The sequence below is a fragment of the Stegostoma tigrinum genome, unplaced genomic scaffold (genome assembly GCF_030684315.1).
Source record: "Stegostoma tigrinum isolate sSteTig4 unplaced genomic scaffold, sSteTig4.hap1 scaffold_58, whole genome shotgun sequence".
Lineage (NCBI taxonomy): Eukaryota > Metazoa > Chordata > Chondrichthyes > Orectolobiformes > Stegostomatidae > Stegostoma > Stegostoma tigrinum.
The window spans coordinates 1,302,466-1,325,362 of record NW_026728516.1 but is presented as its reverse complement, the minus strand read 5'-3'; the positions used below and the strand labels follow the sequence as shown (position 1 = coordinate 1,325,362).

The 22,897-nt window shown below is 43.9% G+C and overlaps 1 protein-coding gene and 1 pseudogene across 1 annotated transcript in view; both read left to right on the top strand.

The window, feature by feature from the left end:
- The first annotated feature begins 913 nt into the window (after positions 1–913).
- On the top strand, positions 914–1,074 carry LOC132208955 (U2 spliceosomal RNA; annotated as a pseudogene).
- Positions 1,075–16,126: 15,052 nt separating this feature from the next.
- The window catches only part of LOC132208947 (ral guanine nucleotide dissociation stimulator-like 1), a 49,256-nt gene continuing 42,485 nt past the window's right edge, over positions 16,127–22,897 (top strand). Inside the window, exons 1-3 of the mRNA XM_059644213.1 lie at positions 16,127–16,182; positions 17,542–17,615; positions 21,450–21,649. Of these exons, the coding sequence (XP_059500196.1) occupies positions 17,613–17,615; positions 21,450–21,649 (203 nt within the window). The 5' untranslated portion in view covers positions 16,127–16,182; positions 17,542–17,612. The remainder of the gene's footprint in view (positions 16,183–17,541; positions 17,616–21,449; positions 21,650–22,897) is intronic.

The following is a 22,897-nucleotide window of genomic DNA, read 5'->3' as shown; positions in this document are numbered from 1 at the left end:
CGTATCACCTGTCCTTCGTGGAGAAATTTTTGAAAGGAAACACCTTTGACCACAAGGCCGTCTGGCAGTGGTCAGCACGTAGTATCCTAGAGACTCTTCGGGAAAAGGAGAGGGTGGATCCGGTCATGTGATTCCCCATGAAGACTGCCAAAGTCATTTGGCAGAATGTCTCATCGCCAGAACTTTCAAACAAGCACAAGGACATTGCTTGGCTGGCAGTGAGAGGGGCTCTGCCAGTGAGATCCTTTATGCATGCCCGGAATCTCTGCGCCACCGCACGCTGCCCTCGAGTTGGCTGCGGCGGGGGGGGGAACGAGACTGTCTATCACCTCCTTCTGGAGTGTGCCTATGCGCAGGAGGTCTGGAGGGGGATACAGTGGTATTTGTCGAGGTTCATCCCGAGCAGCTCCGTGCCGCAGGACTCCATGCTCTACGGGCTGTTTCCCGGGACGCACACCGAGACCAAAATCAACAGCGCCTGGAGGACCATCAATGCGGTGAAAGGCGCTCTTTGGTCTGCCTGCAACTTGCTGGTCTGCCAGCTGAAAGAACTGACCCCGAATGAATGTTGCAGACTGGCGCACTCCAAGGTCCAGGACTATGTGCTGAGGGACGCGCTAAAGCTTGGGGTAGCCGCCGCCAAGGCGCGGTGGGGAAAGACCACTGTATGAAACCCCTCGTCCAGAATAGAAAAAAAGGCCCTATCTGGTAACTGGGCCTAGCTGGCGCCTTCCCCAACTCGTCAGGGAGGCCAACAGGGACTGTGCGGGGTTACGACTGCTGGGGTGTTTTCTTTGTTTTGTTTTTTTTTCCCTTTAGTTGGTGTTCGTACGCCCTGGGTAACCCAGAGCAGCTTGCATGACTGGGCAGGTGTATGAATGTGTTTTTTGTTTGTATATCTTATGAATAAAGTATATTTTTTCAAATTAAAAAAATGTTCTTAACAGCTTCAATATCTGATATGTTCTTTACTTAAGGACCCTATATTAAACCAATTTTTGGAAAAGGAGCTTGCTCTGTCCTCTCCATGCATCATCCTGGTATTGCAGTATTTCTAGGAATGGTGCAGTCTCGTTAAACCAATTTTAAAAACAGCCTTATCAAAAACTGAAGAAGGGTGTCTCGGCCTGAGGCATCGGACTTCCTGCTCCTTTGCTGTTTGGTCTGCTGTGTTCATCCAGCTCTGGACCTTGTAATCTCCAGCAGCTTAGCACTCTGGAACCATAACAGCCCTTAGCCCAACAAGTCCACATCAAACCTCAGAGTATCCCAGCCAGACCTATACCCCACCTAATCGATCTCTCCTTTAACACTACAGGCAATTTAACATGGCTAATCTACCTAGCCTGCACATCTTTGGACTGTGAGAGCCCTCTGAGGAAACCCACGCAGACACAGAGAGAATGTGCAAACTCCACACAGGCAGTCAACTAAGGCTGGAATCAAACACGTGTCCTGGTGCTGTGAGGCCGCAGTGCTAGATACTGAGCCACCATGCCGCCAATGTGCTTTCTCACAGCACACTCACCCAACTTTCTCCAAATATGCTTTTTCCAAGGTAACCGTGAATCTCTCCTTTTCTGCATGCTCAGCACTTGTTCTAATGTTCGTGCCTCATCTGTGGTACATGTCGCATCTTCCCGCCAACACCATCCCTGATTATTCACACATGGCATCAGAAGTAAAAGAAAATTGCCTGCCAATACTACCTCATTACAAATAGCATTTCAGAAAAAAAAACAAAAGATGAAGCGATCGAAGTATTCACTAGTTTTGACTTTAATGGTGACGACTTGGGATGTATTGAACTAGAGATTTTGGAAACACTGTGAGCCAGGAAAGGATATGGCATATACAATGCACGTTTTTCATTTGAGTGCAACAGCAACCAATCAAACGTGTGCTTTATTTTTCTCAAGTCAAGGCCTGTGAGTTTAATCAGATTATCAATTCACTGACATGGGACACAATTGCAAATGACCAAGCCAAATCTCACATTAGCCAGACCAGGAGATATTTGCAAATTAGCAAAATGAGCCAGAAGTTAGATAAAAATGCTACATCAAGATGCAGAATGGCCTGTCCGCAAAGTACATGCTTTCTGAAAGAACTCTGCAAGCTTTTCAGCACCTGAGACGTGTTCTGCCACAATATCTCTGCCTTTCCCTGGCATTTTTGCACTTCATAGTCTCAACTGGAACCTAATGTCTCACAGTGCTCCTGTCTTGCCTGGTTGTTTATCACAGGCATAAGCCAGGCAGCTTATCACTGTTATTACCAGCAGTCAGTCAAGGGCTGGTCAGCAGCTGTGGCAACCATCACATGTTTCGACCAAATGGTCACGTCTCAAAGTCTCAGGGAAACAGTTCTCAGTCAGGGCAAGGGAGACAGGATTAAGTCAGGTGATCCTGACACAGCATGTCCAAGGAATTATTCAATATCAGCCATTTGGGGCAAACACGATCAGAGGATCTGTATCACTATAGTACAGAGAGGTGGCCACACTCACCACGAATTACATTCTCAAAATGCTCCAGTAGATTTGTTGAGCCTGAATTATGATCATCAATCCAAGCTGACCCTGTCCATTCTTGCCATTGGGGGTCAGTTTGATGAAATTCTCAAAGGTGTTCAGGAGTTTGGGAGTTTCATAGCTCCCTGAAATAGCAACACAAGTGGATAAGACGGTGAAGAATCTCACTTTCACGGTCCACAGCATCAGGATCTGGTCAGCTTTGATACCTGGCTCATAAGTGAGATGAGGCTTTTTTTTCCAAACATGTCAGAGCATGCATTGTTCCTACGAGAACAACTGTGGTTCCATTCATGCACTTTTTTTTTGTTTCAACCATGAAATGGCCACAACTTGATCAAAAGTGAATGTAGCAATCAACCAATTTGAACTGTCGGTTGCCAAATAAATTAAGACAGAGATAAATATATTTGTGGGAGATTTTTTAATTTTTTTTTAAAATCATTCATGGGATCTTGATATTACTGGATAAGAATGGCAGTTTCCTTCCCTAAAGGACATAGGTTTTTCCAACAATGACAATGGATTCACGGCCATCATTAGATTCTTATTTCCAGATTTTTTAAAAAAAAAACTCAAATTCCACCATTTGGAATGGTGGGATTCAAACCTAGGTCCCCAGACCATTATCTTGGTCTCTGTGGAGTAAAGTACAGCAGACTAAATAGAAAATAAACCAAGACATTGTATGATATCTAGTGCATACGTATTCATCATGAAATCCATCACTGCTATGGACAACAGGTAAAGATCTGAAGAGACTGCATTCCGCCCCCGGCCCCCAACGCGAACAGAGTCACAATGGACACCAGGTTTCATAGCCGATTGGGAAAATGCAATCAGGGATATAGTACTGGACTGCTCCCAATCTTTTGTTTAGACTTAAAACTTTCATTTTGTGGGCAAAAATCAAAAGGAAACATTACCATTGTTTACAAATCAACAAATATCTACTAAAAGTCGAAACGTGTCTGAGGAGAACAATAGGATCCGTAATTGTAAAAGGTGTGCAGACATAACTAATAAATAAAGGGCCACCAAGATCATCATAGAATTCCTACAGTGTGGAAGATGGCCATTCAGTCCATTGAGTCCACACGAACCCTCCAAAGAGCATCCTATTCAGTCTCACACCCTACTCTGCCCTTGCATTTTGCACGCAAGACACTAAGGGTAATTTAGCATAGTCAATCTACCTATTTTGCACATTTAATGGACTGTGGGAGGAAACCAGCGCAGACAGGGTCTGGGTAAGACACTCTTCATAGGTTCAGTGCGGACTTGATGGGCCAAGTCATCTGCTTCCACACTGGAGGGATCCTACAATCTCCAGAAACAAGCCCAAAAATACCTGGTTTGGAGACAGCTAACAGCAGAATAAAAAAAAACAAGTTACCCAAATTTGCTGCTAGTTAACCAGTCCTGATGAACCAGGAAATCCCTTTTCACATACTGTGCTGGTGAATAGTCTTTAGTCAGTGTGAATGTGTCGTGACGTGACTATTTCCAAGCTCCACCTGACAAATATACAACTGTTATTAACATTTTATTCACAATATCAGCACGTTTAATTGAGCAGGGATTAGTAACATCAGTCCAAACAGCCAAAAACTATGGTTCATTTGATCGTGAGCATGATCGCAAAATCCTTCAACTGTGGTTCTTTGTGACAGTTTGGATGACTGAGTGAATGTTTTCCCACACTCAGAGCTCATGAATGGTCTCTCCCCAGAGTGAAATCGCTGGTGTGTCAGAGGGGAATTCGAGTCAGAAAAACTTTCCCACACACAGAACAGGCCAATGGTCTCTCTCCAGTGTGAATTTGTTGGTGTATCAGCAGGTGAGTTGTCTGAGTGAATGCTTTCCCACATTCCAAGCAAGTGAATGGTTTCTCTCCACTGTGAACTCCCTGGTGTTTAAACAGGTTAGATGACTGAGTGAATCCCATACCACAATCAGAGCGGGTGAATGGTTTCTCTCCAGTGTGACTGTGGTGGTCAGTTTCCAGCTGGGATGGATGAAGAAATTCCTTCTTGCAATCTGCCCATTTCAACAGTGTCTCCCAAGTGTCACTGCGATGGTGTTAGGACATTTCAGATGAATCTTCAGACTCTTTTACACACAAACCGTTTGCATTTGTCCAAAGTGTGAGTGCTGCTTTCTCCTTCAACGTTCAAAATCCTGAGATAATTGGGTTGTGAACTAAATAGGGAGACAGGGGGAGACAGATCGAAGATGGAGAGAGAAGATATGTGGAGAGGAGACGGACAAGTCAAAGATGCCAGCATGGAGCAGGTGAAGGTGAGTATAGGTGGGGAGGTAGTGAGGTGATAGGTAAATTTAGGGAGGACAGACAGGTCAGGGGGGTGGGATGAGGTTAGTAGGCAGTCAATGGGGGTGTAGCTTGAGGTGGGAGGAGGGGATAGGAGAAAGGAAGAACAGGTTAGAGAGGCAGGGACAACCTGGGCAAGTTTTGGGATGCAGTTGGGGGAGGGGAGATTTTGAAGCTTGTGAAATCCACATTGACACTATTGGGCTGCAGGGTTGCCAGGCAGAATACGAGTTGCTGTTTCTGCAACCCTTGGGTGGCATCGTTGCGGCACTGCAGGTGCCCCAGGATGGGCATTTCGTCTGAGGAATGGGACGGGGAGTTGAAATGATTGACGACTGGGAGGTGCAATTGTTTATTGTGAACCGAGGGTAGGTGTTCTGCAAAGCAGTCCCCAAGCCTCCGCTTGGTTTCCCCAATGTAGAGGAGGCCACAACGGGTACAGGGGATGCAGTATACCACATTAGCAGATGTGCAGGTGAACATCTGCTTGATGTAGAAAGTTTTCTTAGGTCCTGGGATGGGGGTGAGGGAGGTGGTGTGGGGGCAAGTGTAGCACTTTCTGCGGTTGCAGGGAAGAGTGCCAGGTGTGGTGGGGCTGGAGGGGAGTGTGGAGCCACAGGAGTCACGGAGAGAGTGGTCCCTCCGGAAAACAGGCAAGGGTGGGGAGGGGAAAATGTCTTTGGTGTTGGGGTCGGATTGCTGATGGCGGAAATGTCAGAGGATGATGCGTTGGATCCGGTGATTGGTGTGGTGGTACGTGAGGATGAGGGAGATTCTTTTTCGGTTGTTATTGCAGGTACGGTGCGCGAGGGAGGAGTTGTGGAAAAATGTGGGAGACACAGTCAACGGCATTCTCGATCACTGCGGGAGTGGGGGGCAGCGTTGCGGTCCTTGAAAAGGAAGGACATCAGATGTACAGGAGTGGAATCCTGGGAGCAGATTGGGCAGAAGTGAATGAATTGGGAATAGGAGATGGCATTTTTTGAGGGCGGTGGGTGGGAGGAGGTGTATTCTAGGTAGCTGAGAGTGTCGGTCGGCTTGAAATGGATATTCGTTTCCAGACGGTTGCCCAAGATGGAAACAGAGGTCCCAGGAAGGTGATAAAGGTGTTAAGAGATGGCCCAGGTGAACTTAACGTTGGGGTGGTAGGTGTTGGTGAAGTGGATGAACTGTTCGAGCTCCTCATGGGAGCACGATGCAGCGCCAATACAGTCATCCATGTACCGGAAAAAGAGGTGGGGTTCAGGGCCAGTGTATGTACGGAAGAGGGATTGTTCCGACAAAGAGGCAGGCATAGCTTGGGCCCATGCGGGTACCCATGGCCACCCTCTTGGTCTGTAGGAGGTGGGAGGAGTTGATAGAGAAATTGTTGAGGGTGAGGATGAGTTCACCTAAGCGCATAAGGGGGTCAGTGGAGGGGAACTAGTCAGACCTGCAGGACAGGAAATAGTATAGGGCTTTTAGGCCATCTGTATGGGGAATGCAGGTGCTAATGTGCTGTACTGCATCTGCTGTACCCGTTGTGGCCTCCTCCACATCTGGGAAACCAAGCAGAGGCTTAGGGATCACTTTACAGAACATCTAAGCTCAGTTCGCAACAAACAACTGCTCATCCCCGCCTCCCTAACATGTTCTTCCTCTCACCTATCCCCTCCTCCCGAGACTGACCTATCCCCACCTACATTCACCTTTACCTGCTCCATCCCCACCTCTTTAACTGGTCTGTCTCCTCTCCACCTGTCTCCCTGTTTATTTCAGTATCCCCTGCCCCTCCCCCATTTCTGAAGGGTCTAGGCTCGAAAACGCCAGCTTTCCTGCCCCTCTGATGCAGCCGGTCCTGCTGTGTTCCTCCAGCCCCACACCTTGTTCTCTCACTTTCAGCCAGAAGCTGCCGCGCATACGCCCCACGGATCATTGCCCCCAATAAAGATGGTGACGGTCACACACACCTATCGTCATCTTAGGCATTGATTTGTTTTCTGCAAACTTGAGTCTGGGAGTTTCAAATGTGTGTTTTCCAACATGCACTAACTGTTTGTAAAACTTCCAAACCCATACGAATTTCACTTCCCTCCAGCTTTCTGCCGATTTGCTTTCTTTACCGTGTCCTGCTCTTACCTCAATTGCACAAATCTTGGTCTCAGCGAAGGATCTAGGCCCAAAACGTCAGCTTTCCTGCTCCTCCGATGCTGCTTGACCTCCTGTGTTCATCCAGCTCTGCAACATGTTATCTCGGATTTTCCAGCATCTGCGGTTCAAATTATCTGAGCAACTCTGCGCTGCTCTCGTGAATGATCATGTGGTTTTCACCGATCCCGCCCCCTCCTCATTCTGATTGGTTAGAATGGCAGCGACATCCGCCGGTCATGCACGGCACCCCGGTGCCCCTATTGGCCCCTCGCTGACATCAATCACCCAGATGCCATTGTTAGCTGGAGCATGTGCAGTGCTTCGTGTTGTCATTGTGAGAAGCTGATGCTTGTCGTCACAATGTTGCATTTTGAGACAAATGAGACTGTGAACTGGATGAGAAAGATTGTTACGTTAGCGATCCTGGGGCTTTAATAAGTCGCTCTGAGGAAGGGGCACTGCACCCGAAACGTTAACTCTGTCTTTTTACATTCACAGATGCTGCTAGACCTGCTGAGCTTTTCCAGCAACTTTGTTTTTGTTCCTGATTTACAACATCCCAGTTCTTTTGTTATATTTTAATAAGTCGCGATTGAAAAGGCTTCCTGTAGCTCAAAGCTAAAGATACTCTTGATACCGCTCTGTCAGCGAATAGAGAAATGGCGGGGATATAAGGATAATAAATACAGGTCGAGTAGTCCTCAGGTCAGATATAAAGAGAATAACGATGAATATGAAGAACATCACGTGGTGAAGTGAGGTGAGTGTTGTTCATATGAACTGTGATTGGGCAGAGAGGGAGGTTAATCAAAAAAGAACAAGCATAAAGGAGATTCTCAAGAAAGTTTTGTGCAATGGCAAGCAACGAGAATCAGAAGATAAAAGTCCATGACAGAAGAAAAAGTTTGAAGACCGAGGCTGCAAAAACTCCAATAAGTTGTATCACTGCTCTACTGCCTATTTATTGGCATAAGCAGTATCATCCACATTTACCTGGAAATAGAGGTAATAAAATGTGAGGCTGGATGAACACAGCAGGCCAAGCAGCATCTCAGGAGCACAAAAGCTGACGTTTCGAGCCTAGACCCTTCATCAGAGAGGGGGATGGGGAGAGGGAACAGGAATAAATAGGGAGAGAGGGGGAGGCGGACCGAAGATGGAGAGTAAAGAAGATAGTTGGAGAGAGTACAGGTGGGGAGGTAGGGAGTGGATAGGTCAGTGCAGGGAAGACGGACAGGTCAAGGAGATGGGGTGAGGTTAGTAGGTAGATGGGGGTGCGGCTTGGGGTGGGAGGAAGGGATGGGTGAGAGGAAGAACCGGTTAGGGAGGCAGAGACAGGTTGGACTGGTTTTGGGATCCAGTGGGTCGGGGGGAAGAGCTGGGCTGGTTGTGTGGTGCAGTGGGAGGAGGGGACGAACTGGGCTGGTTTAGGGATGCAGTTGGGGAAGGGGAGATTTTGAAACTGGTGAAGTCCACATTGATACCATTAGGCTGCAGGGTTCCCAGGCGGAATATGAGTAGCTGTTCCTGAAACCTTCGGGTGGCATCATTGTGGCACTGCAGGAGGCCCATGATGGACATGTCATCTAAAGAATGGGAGAGGGAGTGGAAATGGTTTGTGACTGGGAGGAGCAGTTGTTTGTTCCGAACTGAGCGGAGGTGTTCTGCAAAGCGGTCTCCAAGCCTCCGCTTGGTTTCCCCAATGTAGAGGAAGCCACACCGGGTCCAGTGTACCTGGAAATAGCTGTCTGAGTTTGTCACTGTAGTTTACTTCATAACAGATAAACTCCACACTTTGTCTCAATAAAGCCGACAGTTGGTTCACAAATTAGTTCTGCTGCCAAGTCCGTTCCTGTTTGAAAAGGGGTATAGATCATATTTAAATAGAAAATGCTAAATATCAATTCAGGCTGGCAGCCAATCTCCACTCCCTCACCACTGACTCCATCCCTGCCCCTGGTAACTGGCTGGTAACACACTGCTCACAGTCATGGTGCAATATTTCACCCCAAGGTGAGCTTCCAACCACATTACTCACACCCCGCCCATTATCACAAAGACCACATACAATTTCAACCTCAGCAGCATCTCATTTCATTTGCTGCTGAAACTCTCATCCATTCCTTTGCTACCTCTCGACTTAACACCCCAAACACACTCCCGGCCGGCTTCTTAATTCTACTTCCCTGAAATCTTGAGATGATCCAAAAATCTGCTGCCCATGTGTTTACTCTCACCCATTTCAGCATCTTCGAGTTATGCCATCCTGTGCTCATTAACATACACATTTTCTGGTTGGAAAGCACCAAGGTATTGAAATTCATATCCTTATTTTGAAATTTTGTCATTATACCTCCTTCGTTTGATAGTCCCTCCACCTGCAAAACCCTCTGAGGTATATCTGAAGGGTCACTGGACACAAAACAATATTTCTGCTCTTTCTCCATAAGCACTGCCAGATAAGCTGAGTTTTTCATCAACTTCTGCTTGTGTTACTACTTTCAAGCATCTACTGTTCTTTTGGTTTTTCCTTCAAGACATTTGTTCTCCCTGACTTCCAACCGCCAGTAGATTTCTGGTTTTAACTCTCCCACCTATTTCATGTTTTCAGCTTCCAAGGCCATAAGCTCTTGAATTTATTCCCTCAACATCCCTGGATTCAAAGCCCCTTTGTTTGTTCAGGATATTCCTTGAAACCTACTTCTTTGGCCAGTTTTGGGTCACTTGTCCTAATAAGTGCCTGGTATCAAATATTGTTTTGTGACAACGTTGTGTAATATGTCAGATCATTGGATTGAATCAAAAATGTGAAAACATTTAATTGATTCTTTTGGAAAACATCACTAATCCTTCACGATCATTTGGTAACTTCTTACCTAATATCATTGCAAGTGCGACTTCACCACACGACCTGCACTGGTTCAGAAAGGTCAAACATCAAATTATCCAGATGTAACTGAGGATTGGCAATAGTTACTGATACCTTTGGAGAGTGATCCAAAGTTCATGTATCAGGATATGGTGAATGAATGACATGGTACAGAACTCGTTGGATAACATAAGCTCAGAAACAGAACAGCGACGTCTTTCTTCTGACTCGAGAGGGTCTAACTTTTTAATGGAAAAATGTTCAGGTTCATTTATAGTTCTTCACGAAGAATGAATTGTTGATCTTATTCGGCTGCATGTGTACGAATAATTTCTTTATATGTGAGGTCAGAGAAATTCAAAACTATTCCCCATCCTCCCACAGACTTTGTCTCACTGTTGAGGTGCCTACACATGGACCTAGGGGATCCAGGTATATGATTATTTGAAGTTTACATCACATTTAGACAGTCGTTAAACATGCTTTTGGCACGCCAGCCTTCATTGCTCGATCGTTTCAGTTTAGGAGTTGGGAAGTCATATTGAGGTTGCACAGAATGTTGATGAGACCTCTTCTGGAATACAGTGTGCGGTTTCTGTCGCACAATTACAGGAGGCATATTATGAAGCTGGCGAGTGTTAAGAAGAGGTTTACCAGGATATTGCTGGGTATGGAAGGTTTGATTTATAAAGAAAGGTTGGATAGACTTTGACTTTCCTCGCTGGTGCTTAAGAGGTTGAGAGGCGGCCTGTTAGAAGTTCATAAAATAATGAGACATGTAGATAGTATGAATTATGGTCATCATTTCCCAAGGGTGGGAGATTTCAAGACTAGGGGATGTTTTTAAGTTGCGAGGAGATTATGTAATAAAAAAAAATATGTGAGGCAGAATTTTGCAACGACTGTGAATAAAACAATGGCAAGTTCCAGCAGAGAAACAGGTGGCAAAGAAACAGGTGACAGTGAAGCAGGCATGTGAGGGCTAATATGTTTCGTTTGCCAGTGACATTCACCGCTTCACAAAGTGGAGAACATTGAAGTGCAGCAGTGACGGTGATTATTTTGCTGGATATTCACCTTGCAAATGTTTTTTTTTCCGCCAGTATCCCTGATTACATCACAATCGACAGGATGAAAGCTGCAACAAGACATGTGGAGCCAGTGGTGTAATTGATACTGCGTCGGAATTTGGATTGGAATATTGGAATATTGTATCCTGTCTCACTCGAGTAAAGTTGACAGCTTTTCTACCCTTGCATTTTGACAGACTCTCCCGAAGAGGAATGTCTGCCCAACGCTGTTTTTGTCAGGTTCCCAGCAGCTGAAGTGAATGGATCGCTGGGTGTTGGAAATTGAAAATTGAAATTGTAAGGTAAATGAGCAACATGAGTTTGGGGCTACTTCAGCTCACAGTCTATTTCATAGCCCAGCTCATGGCAACGGTACCCATTGTCAGGAGAAACTGCTTATGTTCCACATAAAGCTGCCTTTTGTTGAGAAACCTTGTGTACAGCGGGATAAGCAGGTAGAACAGTGTGTGCATAATATCACAAAGACTGACACTGAGCCACACATAAAACAGTAAAGTTAACAAGTAAAGTTGTGAGCTTGTTTTCGTTTAGAATTTTCGTCACCATGCGAGGTAACCTCATGGGTGAGACTTCCGATGAAGTGATGTTGTTTTCCTCCACTTGGAATTTATACTGCCTGGTCCGTTCCGGCGACTTCTGTCATTATGCATTCTGTTCTGTATGGGTTGCATATGGGGTCCAATTCTCTATGTTTGCTGACTGCATTATGGATTGAGAACCATGCCACCAGGAATTCCCATGTGTGTCTGTGTTTGAATTGCACTACTAGGGTTATGTTGTCCCAGTTAAACTGATGGCCTTCATGATCTGGGTGTACAGATGTTAGGGGAAGTTTGTCATGTCATTTTGCTGCCAGCTGAAGTTCATGTACACTGATGGCTAGTTTCCTTCCTGTCTGTCTGATTTTATGTTCGTGGCAATCGTTGCGCGGTATTTTGTAAACAATGTCAGTTCTGCATGTCGTGGGTATGGAGTCTTTAATCCTTGAGAATGTTTGTCGTAGCTGTGCTTTGGGCTTGTGTGCTACCGTAACTCCTAGTGCTCACAGGAGTTGTCAGCTCTGATATGTTCTTGATGTATGGCAGTGTGTCCAGTGTGTTAGGGCATAATGTGCCCTCTTCGTGTTGCTGTTTAGTCAGTACCTGTGGATGAAATTGCAGGGATTTCCATTCAAAGCGAAGATTTTGTATTGGTGTTCTTCCTCTTTCTGCATATTTCTGGGTCATTGCAATGAGTGGTGGTCCGTTTAAATAGTGTCCCGACACAGCTTAGTTTGTGCAAAACTGACCTGAGTTAGTTGCCACATTAAAAGTATCCGAGCCCCTCGAGGCACTGACCCGAGTTGTGATTTGCAAAAACACACAAAGGAGGATCCTTGTGTGATTGATCCAATGTGATCTGTATAACAGGGTAACAGTGAAGACTGGTCTTCAGCACCCACATTGAACCTGACTCCACTTGGCCTCCGGCCAACTCTCACAAACTACCATTGCCCTTCACTTTTCCTGAACTCCCCTCTATTCTTGTTTTAAACTGATTGCACATCAGGCAGTTTCAGCTGGCATTGCTGATGTGGGACTGTAACATGGAGTGAATCGATTTTGACTGATCAATGACGTAATTCTGCTTCTCAAGATCAGTCAATATTTCAGATTTATTACTTTAAATGATAACCATGAACAGGCTACGACAGTGAAGGCACTGAATCGTAATCTCTGGACCAGCAGGAAAGATCAGTTTAAGGCACTCAGGACACTGTCTGATTCGGCCTTGCATTCTCCCAACCTTCTGCACATGATGCCCCTCTGCTCTGTTTCGGTTTTGTTACGTCTTGATATATAATAGTCTCCAGTTATCTATTCTTTTGCCATTTCCAATACATGAGACCCTCTTTCCATGTCTTGTGCCTGGCTGCACAGCTCAGTGGTCAGAGCACTGGTCTCAGAAACTAGTGGTTGTGAGTTCGAGCCTGTGATAGTGTTTGTACACCCCCTGCTTCAATGGTCAAAAAGAGCCCTTTAAAAATTATCTGAAATTATAACAGTATCATTTCCTCCACAGACCAGAAATATGTGTGAATTTCCACATTGCTGTTTGTCCTTCCACTTGAGGAGGATCATTTGGAATGGCAGGAAGCAGCTGGCATCAGTGATGTTTGGCTGGAAGTACAAGGTGAAGCAGGAAAACTGCAGGTGAGCAATGGGGGAGGAGCACAAACCCAGGGCATCCATCAAATACTTCCATTTGTTGCTGTAAATAGGTTCTAGTTTTGGAGTCTGGAGTGGGACAATAGAGCCAAGTGAGTGAAGTTCTGCTTTCTGGGGGTTGCTCTCTCCGAAAGCCTCTGGCACTCTCGGTGGAAGGTGTCCTTGTTAGTTTCCTTCTGTGGGTGAAAATGAGGTTCACTTCCCCGAGGGGGCATGAGCACAGTCTTCACACCTCAAACTTCAGTTTTGCTTGTTGTTTCCTCAAAGTGTTGACCCAGAAACCCGCACAGCACACACTTCATTGGGGAGACAATGGCCTGAGGTTGTTATCACTGGACAGTTAATCCAGAGACCCAGATAGTACTTTGGGGACTTGTGTTTGAATCCAGTTGCAGCAGACGGCGGAATTTGAATTCAATACAAACCTGGAATTAAGCGTCTAATGATGAGCATGAATCTGTTGTCCTTTAAGGGAAGTAAATTGGCATTCTTGCTTACATGTAACTCCTGACCCACAGCAATGTGGTTGACTCTTAACTGCTCTCTGGACATTTAGGAATGTGTAATAAATGTTACCCTAGCCAGTGATGCCCTCATCCCGTGAATGAATTTAAAAAGTACGTCAGGAATTCCTCCTGTATGCAATGATAACTGATTTGCTTTGCCCAATCTTTATGCAGACTGAAGTCACTGGACTCTTGAAGTCAGTGACCTTTTATCATAATTAGAGCTCTCCCTTTCTGCTGGTGTCTTCAATTTCCTTTTTAGTGCCTTCTGCTAAAATTACCACACGAGTTAACTGGGGTGTATATACATCGACCACTGTCAATTTCTGTCCCTTGATGTTTCTAAACTGTACCCAGACTCCATTTCACCAGAACTAATATCCATTGTCATTACCATATTAATTTTATTCCGTAGCCAGTAATGCTAACCTACCTCCTCCTTCTTGTCAGTCCTTCCAAGAAACTGAATATGCCTGGAGCCCAGCTTCAGACATTGTAGATATTTTGGTTTCTGATTTACCAAAACATCCTGGATTCTGGAAAAATCTGAGTTCAGTAGAAATTAGCAGTTGTAACACTGCTATGTAAGAAAGAAGGAGGAGCAAAAATAAGGAATAAAGCCAGTTAACATGATTTCAATCAGTTGGGAAAGTGCTTAATAATGTCTCTTCATTAAGTATGTTTCAGCAATGCACTTAAAACAAAAATCGTATCATCTGATTAAATCAACGTGGTCAATCCAGAAGAAGACATTCCATGATGGAGACAGGGCAGTTGCAGGTAAGTTCAAGGTCACCCTGGGGCCAGGCATGTTTGACAATTTCATTCCTTTTTGATAGTCAAACAAGTGAGGTCGCAAAGAGGAAACCAACAGCTGCATAACACCTGGATTCCCAAGAGGCATTTTGTAGGGTGTCACACTGGTGGCTAATAGATAAGGGAAGGGCTCTGGAACTGAAGGTAATGTATGAGCATGAATAGAGAGTTGGTGAACATGCAGGACATAACAGGAAGTGTTGTTGTGACTGTGATGAGAGGAGTGCAAAGGATTCGAAGGTGAATATAAAGGTTAAATTAACTTCAGGGATGTTTTTAAGGGACTTTCAGGACAGATGAGACCATCCTTCCTCTTGACAGCTGACCAGCCAGTCTGGCCACCAAATAAATTAATAGACGTATTGGTCACATGTGGGCAGGCCTCCTGGTGCCTTTACCCCCATGGGCAATATACCAGGAAGGCTGTTCAGGGAAGATGGTGAAGATGGGAAACTGCATCCATGACATGATGCCCACGTTTACAAACAAGCCCTCCCCACATGACAACCGCGTACACGGAGATGAAGTGGAAAACAGCAGGTAACTGCTCGAACAGGTTTTGTGTTCTTTCTCAGGAAGGTTTTCTTTCAAAAAAGAATAAGCCCAGTGACATCACAATGGTTTGCCTGTGATGTCATAAACACAAACAAGAATAAACAATAACTGCTGTGTGTCTTCACTTCATGTTGAGACAACGTGAGGTGAACATTGCAGACTTGTCGCTCTGCAGTTTCAAGTGCGAATCGCTTATTTCTTTTCTCTCCCTCATCAGTGTAATTAGAACTAACACTAATTGAAGCAGAGGGAAAGGAGCAATACCTTCGTGGTATCACTCTTGGTTGTGAGAAGAGTTTTGAGGTAATTTGAATTCAATATATACTGGACACTATTTGTAAAGAAATTGGATTTTAGTACGAATTTCAAAGACGGGAAAACTGGAAAAATGATGTGAATTTGGGGTAACCCGATTGAATTAATGTGTGTATGTTGTGGGTCGCAATGGTTCCAGTACTTGCCAAAACCAAAATTATATTGGCCACATTTTTGTGTCCGCTCTTTGATGGAGCAAAATGTTTCTTCTGGTCTTTGCTGAAGGTGATATTAGCAGGAAAAATGTTCATCTCGGATGACCACAAGATCCCATTATCACAACAATTCGCAAAAAAAACAAGAATGGAATTCTCCCGTATAAATCATCTACTACTTATCCCTCAGTGAATGTTGTTTCAATGGAAAAGCTAATCATTACCAATTGTTATTGATGAAAACGTGCTTTCTGCACATTAACCAGTGCCTTTCCTACATTACAGCAGCCAAAAAATAGTATTTAGATGAAAAAGGCCCTTTGGGAAATCATTCCAGATGTTCAAGGTGTTGGATTAGAGCAAAGCTTTGTTGAGTTTCATTTTGAACTGAAGTATCTGAAGGGTGATGTCCTGGCTGCTCAGCTGACAAGTTAAAATGTTAAATTGTTGAAGGAAGACCAAGTAGACAGTGAAGGCGCAAATGAATATTTGACATATGTAATGAGGCTGAAGTCAGCATATTTTTTGGTCTAGTATTTAAGTGTGATCGTACTCTTTCTCTTTTCATGTTGAATTTGGTTTTTACTTTTATTGTGTTTTCATTTGTCTTTTAGGTTTGACGATACTTCACCTTTCTCATTCCTCAGACTCCAACCCACTTTGATTCTGAAAGGTATGAGTTATCATTAATTTTTCACAAAGCACAAGCTTCAATCCAGTTCCTTGTCTCCCTGTGTTCAGTCAGGCATCGACTCACTTATTCCAGACCTCACATGGAAATTTGCCTTTCGAGACAATGGGAACTGCAGATGCTGGAGAATCCAAGATAACAAAGTGTGGAGCTGGATGAACACAGCAGGGAACTGCAGCTGCTTGGCCTGCTGTGTTCATCCAGCCCCACACTTTGTTTTCTTGGAAATATTCCTGCTCCTTTGTTCCATTTTCTCATACTCATCTGTGACATATTAAATTAGATTAGATTCCCTGCGGTGTGGAAACAGGCCCTTCAGCCCAACAAGTCCAAACCGCCCCTTGAAGCATCCCACCCAGACCCATCTTCCTTTCACCCACACACCCCTCAACACTACGGGCAAATTAGCATGGCCAATCCACCTAGCCGACACATCTTTGGACTGTGGGAGCACCCAGGGGAAACCCATGCAGACACGGGGAGAATATGCAAACTCCACACAGTCAGCCTGAGCCTGGAATCGAGCCCGGGTTCCTGGCACTGTGAGGCTGCAGTGCTAATCACTGAGCCACCGTGCCTCCCGTATCCGACGAGATTAAAACAGCAGCGGTCCATGACACCTGTGAAAAGTAGTAGTTGTCAGCCTTGCATCAATGACAGCAGCCTGACCCTGGAGTCAGACAGTTCTCAGTGTAATATCACTGAGCACAATGAGGACTGATGTGGCAGCCCCCTTTTGCGACCTTGACAGACTGAGCAATAGGTGACCCGACATCTAACTGATGTCTCTACAGTTTCCCAGCTGTTTTCTCCCCACTCCCCACACCGGGTTCGGTCTCCCACTGGGCTGACTGTGTCCCACTCACTGGACTGCAGAAGTGTGGACTCTGAGAAGCTGACTGCCTTGGGTGTCCATCTGGCAGAGCCCATTACCCTGTATTAATGCCAGAGACTGCTCTTGGTGAACCTATCCTGCATGAAGGCAGCCTCCCTTGCTTTGACTCTGGGTTACTCCCTTTAGATTCTGAGACAGTGCTTCCAGGGTGTGTAGAGTGATTTTTATTCATATATTGATGTGAAAGCTTTGTTGATTTTTATTTTGAGTGGCCGAAAAAGTCTGAATCCTGACGTCCATGTTGGCTCAGTTAGGATTTTAAAGTTGTGTTTTCTGAGCAAGAGCAACATGATATCAGAAGATCAAACAGATCATGGACACATGTAACTACACTGAAGTCAGCATTTTATCTTTTTTGGTCCAGTATTATATTTTTTTATGGCAGTCTTTCTCTTTACATGTTGAATTTGGTTTTGTCTCTCATGATGTTTTCATTTATCTTATAGATTTGACTGTTGTTTCCGGTCAGTCAGCTTGCCGAAGCAGTCAGATTTCCGTCATACTACTCAGAATAAAAATGGTATGTACTGCCCTTGCTTTTTCACACACAACAAATTCCAATCCCCTGATTACTTATTCTTCATATTCCTATATACCATCCAACACTCACTCACTCGCACATTCTTCCACGATGTGCAAGATGTTTTATATATTTGGTCACAGATTTGTCCCGTTTCATTTTGAGGGAGCTGAAATGTTTGAAGGCTGATGCTCTCATCTGCTCACTTGGCCTTTTAAAGTTTCAGTTGTTCTAAGGAAGAGCAAGGTGATATTGAAAGAGTAAATAAACATTTGTGTTGACCATGAGGGTTTGCCCTTATCAACTTCTCCCCGTGCCTGACATGCTGGTTAAACAATCACCAGCTGTCTCTCTCTCTCTTGCTCATGTGAGCACAGCCCAATGATGTGGTGTGGTAATGGTGACTTTTTTTTCGAAGGTGGGTCACTTTGGAACAGACAAGCTGGGTTTTTTTGTGATAATCACTGACTGTTTATGTCAGGAAATATCTATTGCTGCACTTTTCAAATCCGAGCTGCGTCCGATGGGTGTGAAATCTGGCGACAGACGTTTTTCCAAAAAATGTTGTCCATTGGAGGTTCTGAAGTTGGAGTCTGTTGGGTTCATTCAGAACTTCAAGACTGCCATTTATGTTATGCTAGTGTATTCACAGTAAATGGATAAATGGAGTTAAGAGAGAAATACATCATGATGTGATACAATGGAGCAAGCTCAAGAGACCTTATTCCTATGAATTCAAAAAATATAGTTTAAGTTCTGAGATATTCAGCAAGCAAACTGTAAGACAAATGGAGTAACAAAAGTCCGCTATGTACTAGGATAGAGATCTGTTCAAACTTTTCTAATTGGCATTAATTAAGTAAGCGACATGTGCAAATTCTTCTTTTCAATTTTAGACTGAGATAGAATAGTCACCCAATTTACATTCATGATGAACATAGAGCAACGATATAATCATGAAGAGGAATTGTGTCCCTTGATGTAGTGTAGTGGGGGTGGTGAAAATAACTGTCATGTTTTTCATAAATTTTTGACAATCATCATGACTAGAACTAACTTAAGCCACAAACTGGAGTGTGTTAATAGGGGTTAAGAGTGGGCATTAGATGGTGTTTCAATCACTGGCCACTTTCCACTGCTCTGCCACATGCTGTGCCTGGCAACCTTCAGTGAACAAAGTCCAAATTTGAACCAGATTTGCAAACCAATTCCTGAATTCGAAACAAGAAAAGAACATGTCATCTGTCAGGCAAGCTAGTGTGTTGTGGCATTTTGACTACGAGAGGAAAATAAAACAATGTTCATGTGGAACTCCACTTAATATTTGAAACCTGAATGTGCACATTTCAGTTGATTCTCTCCGCTGCATAATTAACTTCAACTCTTCCATCCTGCTTTTATTGACATATTAATATCTGCTTGAGAGATTTCCTCCATGCCTGTTGATTGCTTACTGACTGCATGTGTACAATATACTGAGAAAACACACCAGTTTTGATTTATCGCCGCAAAAACTGTGCGTTGAGGGACCGTGATTTACTGCGCTCGATAGTATTTTTGTTTCCTTTTTGCTGGCATTGTGAAAACTTAGAACACTGGAGGGCACATCCTTCCATAGATATCCTGCCCTTTCTTCTGTTACACCGTGCAATGAATGGGAAGGAAAGGAGCGGGAAGAATGATTATGAAGTAAATTTGAGTAGGGGAGCTGATAGCCTTTTACCACAACAGCAGAACAGATGGAAGGAATGAGTAGTCGGGTGAGAGAAAGGAACAGAAATTTCACCATTAAAAATGTTGAAGGCAATGTATTGACAGCTGGTAGCCTTTATTTTAGTAATGTATTGCAAACATTCAATAGTTTTGCTCTTTTAATATTTAAAGATGGACATTACATAATTTCTCTTACTGAGATTGTCATCATGGTCATAAAACATCAATTTATTTTTAATGTTATTTGTCTAACTGGATCAAAATATGATGACACATAAACAATTTGAGCTTCAAAATCTCCCCTTCCCCTACCGCATATCAATACCAGCCCACCTGGTCCCCGCCTCCCTAACCTGTTCTTCCTCTCACCTATCCCCTCCTCCCACCCCAAGCAACACACCCATTTTCTTCTGTCTAACCTCATCCCACCCCCTTGACCTATTCGACCTCCCCAGCCTGACCTATCCCCTCCCTACCTCCCCACCTACAATCACCTCTACTGGCTCCATTCCTGCCTCGAAACTTGTCTGTCTCCTCTCCACCTATATTCTCCTCTACCCATCTTCGATCTGCCTCCCCCTCTCTCCCCATTTATTTCAGAACCCTCTCCCCCTCCCCCATTTCTGATGGAGGGTCTAGGCCCGAAACGTCGGCTTTTGTGCTCCAAAGATGCTGCCTGGCCTGCTGTGTTCATCCAGCTCCACACTTTGTTATCTTTGTTTGAAGGTTATGCTTTTCTGCAGTCATGCATTTTTATACTTGTGTGGGGTAAAGTTCTTAAAACGGCAACTTCATTTAATTGAAACACATTTTGTACAATTTTCTATGACTTGGAACAAGTCTTGGAAATACATTTCCTGTGAATACAGACGATTCATAATTCTGACAGAACCGGCCAGCTACTCTGGCAAAGTTGAGAGGTTCACATTGGATTTCAAATTTCAAATCAGGCTTCTTCAAGAGTGCTCCAATTCCCTCCTTTGCTGACATGCTCCACCCTGACCCCTGCCCAATCCCAAAGGTATATTCATCTGCTGACATGAAGGAAACTGAATTTGATATAGGGGTGCTTGATGTGATTTGAACTATGAAGTTCTTTGTGAGAGTTCTTAATTTCTTTTGCACACTCCACAGCATCAAGTATGGTAACCCTTAGGCAGCACGTTGGAAGAAACCTTGCATGGCACGAGTTGTGGAACAAAAAAAAACAGAGGTTTCCTTTTTCTTCAGTTTCTCCCTCCTTCTATTTTCCGCCAAGTCAGCAAACATTTTACGCCTCTCTGCTTTCCTTCCAGTTATGTAAGCTTGCTTTCAAGAGTAATTAGATTCCTCAAAACAATATTGTTCAGAAATGTGAAGTCAGTGATATTGTTAGCAGAGAATTCAAACAGGATTGAAGCCAGACTGTCATGTTTCCTGTTGCTTGCTGTGGCCTCGAGCTGTAGACAGAAGTTGCTGCACATAATTCCACATTTTCTCTGTTGTGGAAACTTTCTGGCCCGTCTGATGACTGGATTAAAGTAGAAATTGAGAAATAGTGGGTAGTCAGCTGGAGGGATTTAATATTAAATGTTTATTTACTTAAAATGATGGTTTAATATTCTTGAGATCGATACAAAATAACTCCAAGGCTCAAATTTCTGTTTTGCATGAATCTAGCTGGCCATGTTTCTGTGATGTTTTGACTTTAACTTTGTGTTTTTTTGAATGGTTCAAGCAATACATGAAGTGACCAGCTGCTTTATCATTGGATTGAACATATTGTATCTCCTCATCAATGGTATTCCCCTCCAACCCTTCAATGCTCATATCTTTGCACTTCTAATTCCGGCCACTTTGATCTTGCCTGCATGCTTGATCTTCTTTATTCTGTCATTGGTGTGTTCAGCTACCCAGTTCTGGGACACTGTTCCAAAACATCTCCTCTTTGTCCTCAAAACCAATCTTTCTGACCAAGCTTTTGGTGACCTGCCCTAGTTTTAGCTTCATGAATCTTGGAGCGATTTTTAAATGATTATGTAAATGTGAAGCATTTTGAAATATTTCTACCATGTCAGAGATCTATACAAATAAACATTGTTCCTGCATCACATTTACTTTTTAAATTTGTATTCTCTGTAGGCATCAGGAGATGAGCTTCCATCCCATCTCACTGTCGATACCCCCAACGTTCAAATTCTTAACTCTGAGACCTCAAAAAGACTCGTCGAAAATTTTGTAATCGCTCTCATGAACAAGGAGCGTTTCTACATCCGCACATTCTTTTCGACATACAAAGCATATACCACTGCTGAAAGTGTGTTGTACATCCTCCTGGACAAGTGAGCATAAATATAATGAGCATCTCCTTTGTTTAATGGTAATGATAGAAAAGTATGTTCTGTCGAGTAATTTTTGTTATTAATCCTTCTGGCAATGAATCGCTGAAACTAGCCGGATGGAAACAAACTCTCAGTAAACTGACAATCTCCATCCAACCCTCAGTAAGGGAGACGATTTTTTGTTCATTGAAGACACGAACTTACCTGCACCCCAATCCCTTGGACGTTAAGCTCTGCAAATTTGGGCTTTAACTTTCATCCAGTTTCATCAGAAAAGTCCACATTTTTTAAAGTATTCTGGAGGATTTTATCCTCCACACAGATGGTTTTATCCTCCACCTTCTGCCTAAAAGGTCCAGATTCAAATTCTATCTCCTATGTCATGTGTCATAATAAGTTTGAATAACTTGATTAAAAGTAATTAGACTTGAAGTCCTTCATAAAGAGAGACTGCAGTGGGACTGATGAGCTTGTTTGTTTGCAACAAGGCAAAGCAGTCCTTCAGCTCTCTTGTTTTGTGCCCCCATCGCTTTCCAATATCCCTGATCCCAAATGGTGGCACAAATCATGTTTAAGCAACCCGCTAGTGATTTGGGACAGAAGTGAATAAAACATACTCACAAAACATAATGCTGAGACAGGTGGCAATGTATTTTTGATTATTTTTTCGCAATAATGAAGCGATCGAGAACCAGTACAATACAACGATTAAAAAGTGTGGTGAATGTATTAGGACAATGTCTAGACCTTGGTATTAAAGATAAACAGTGACGTTGACTTCCTTCAATGCTTTTTATGTAGTTTGGAGCTTCCTACAACTATGTTTGGAATGTTTAAGTTTCTGCATGTAGTGAATGGAAAAATGTTATTTTAATTGAAAGAAGCCTATCAATTGTCTGTAGTAACAAAGTGTGGAGCTGGATGAACACAGCAGGCTAAGCAGCATCTTAGGAGCACACACGCTGACATGTCAGGCCTAGACCCAGCTTTTGTGCTCCGAACTTGTTGCTTGGCCTGCTGTGTTCATCCAGCTCCACACTTTGTAATCTCGGATTCTCCAGCATCTGCAGTTCCCATTATCTCTGATCAATTGTCTGTAAGTCTGTGTTGGGCATAACAATCAAAGTTTGGAAGCTGAGTTCAGGGTGAGGAACCTTCATTGCAAAACTGAAATGTTGGTCAAATGAATGTCTGCTTCCAACTGAAATATGCAGGAATACCGCAGTTCTGTAATAATGGGTGAAATGT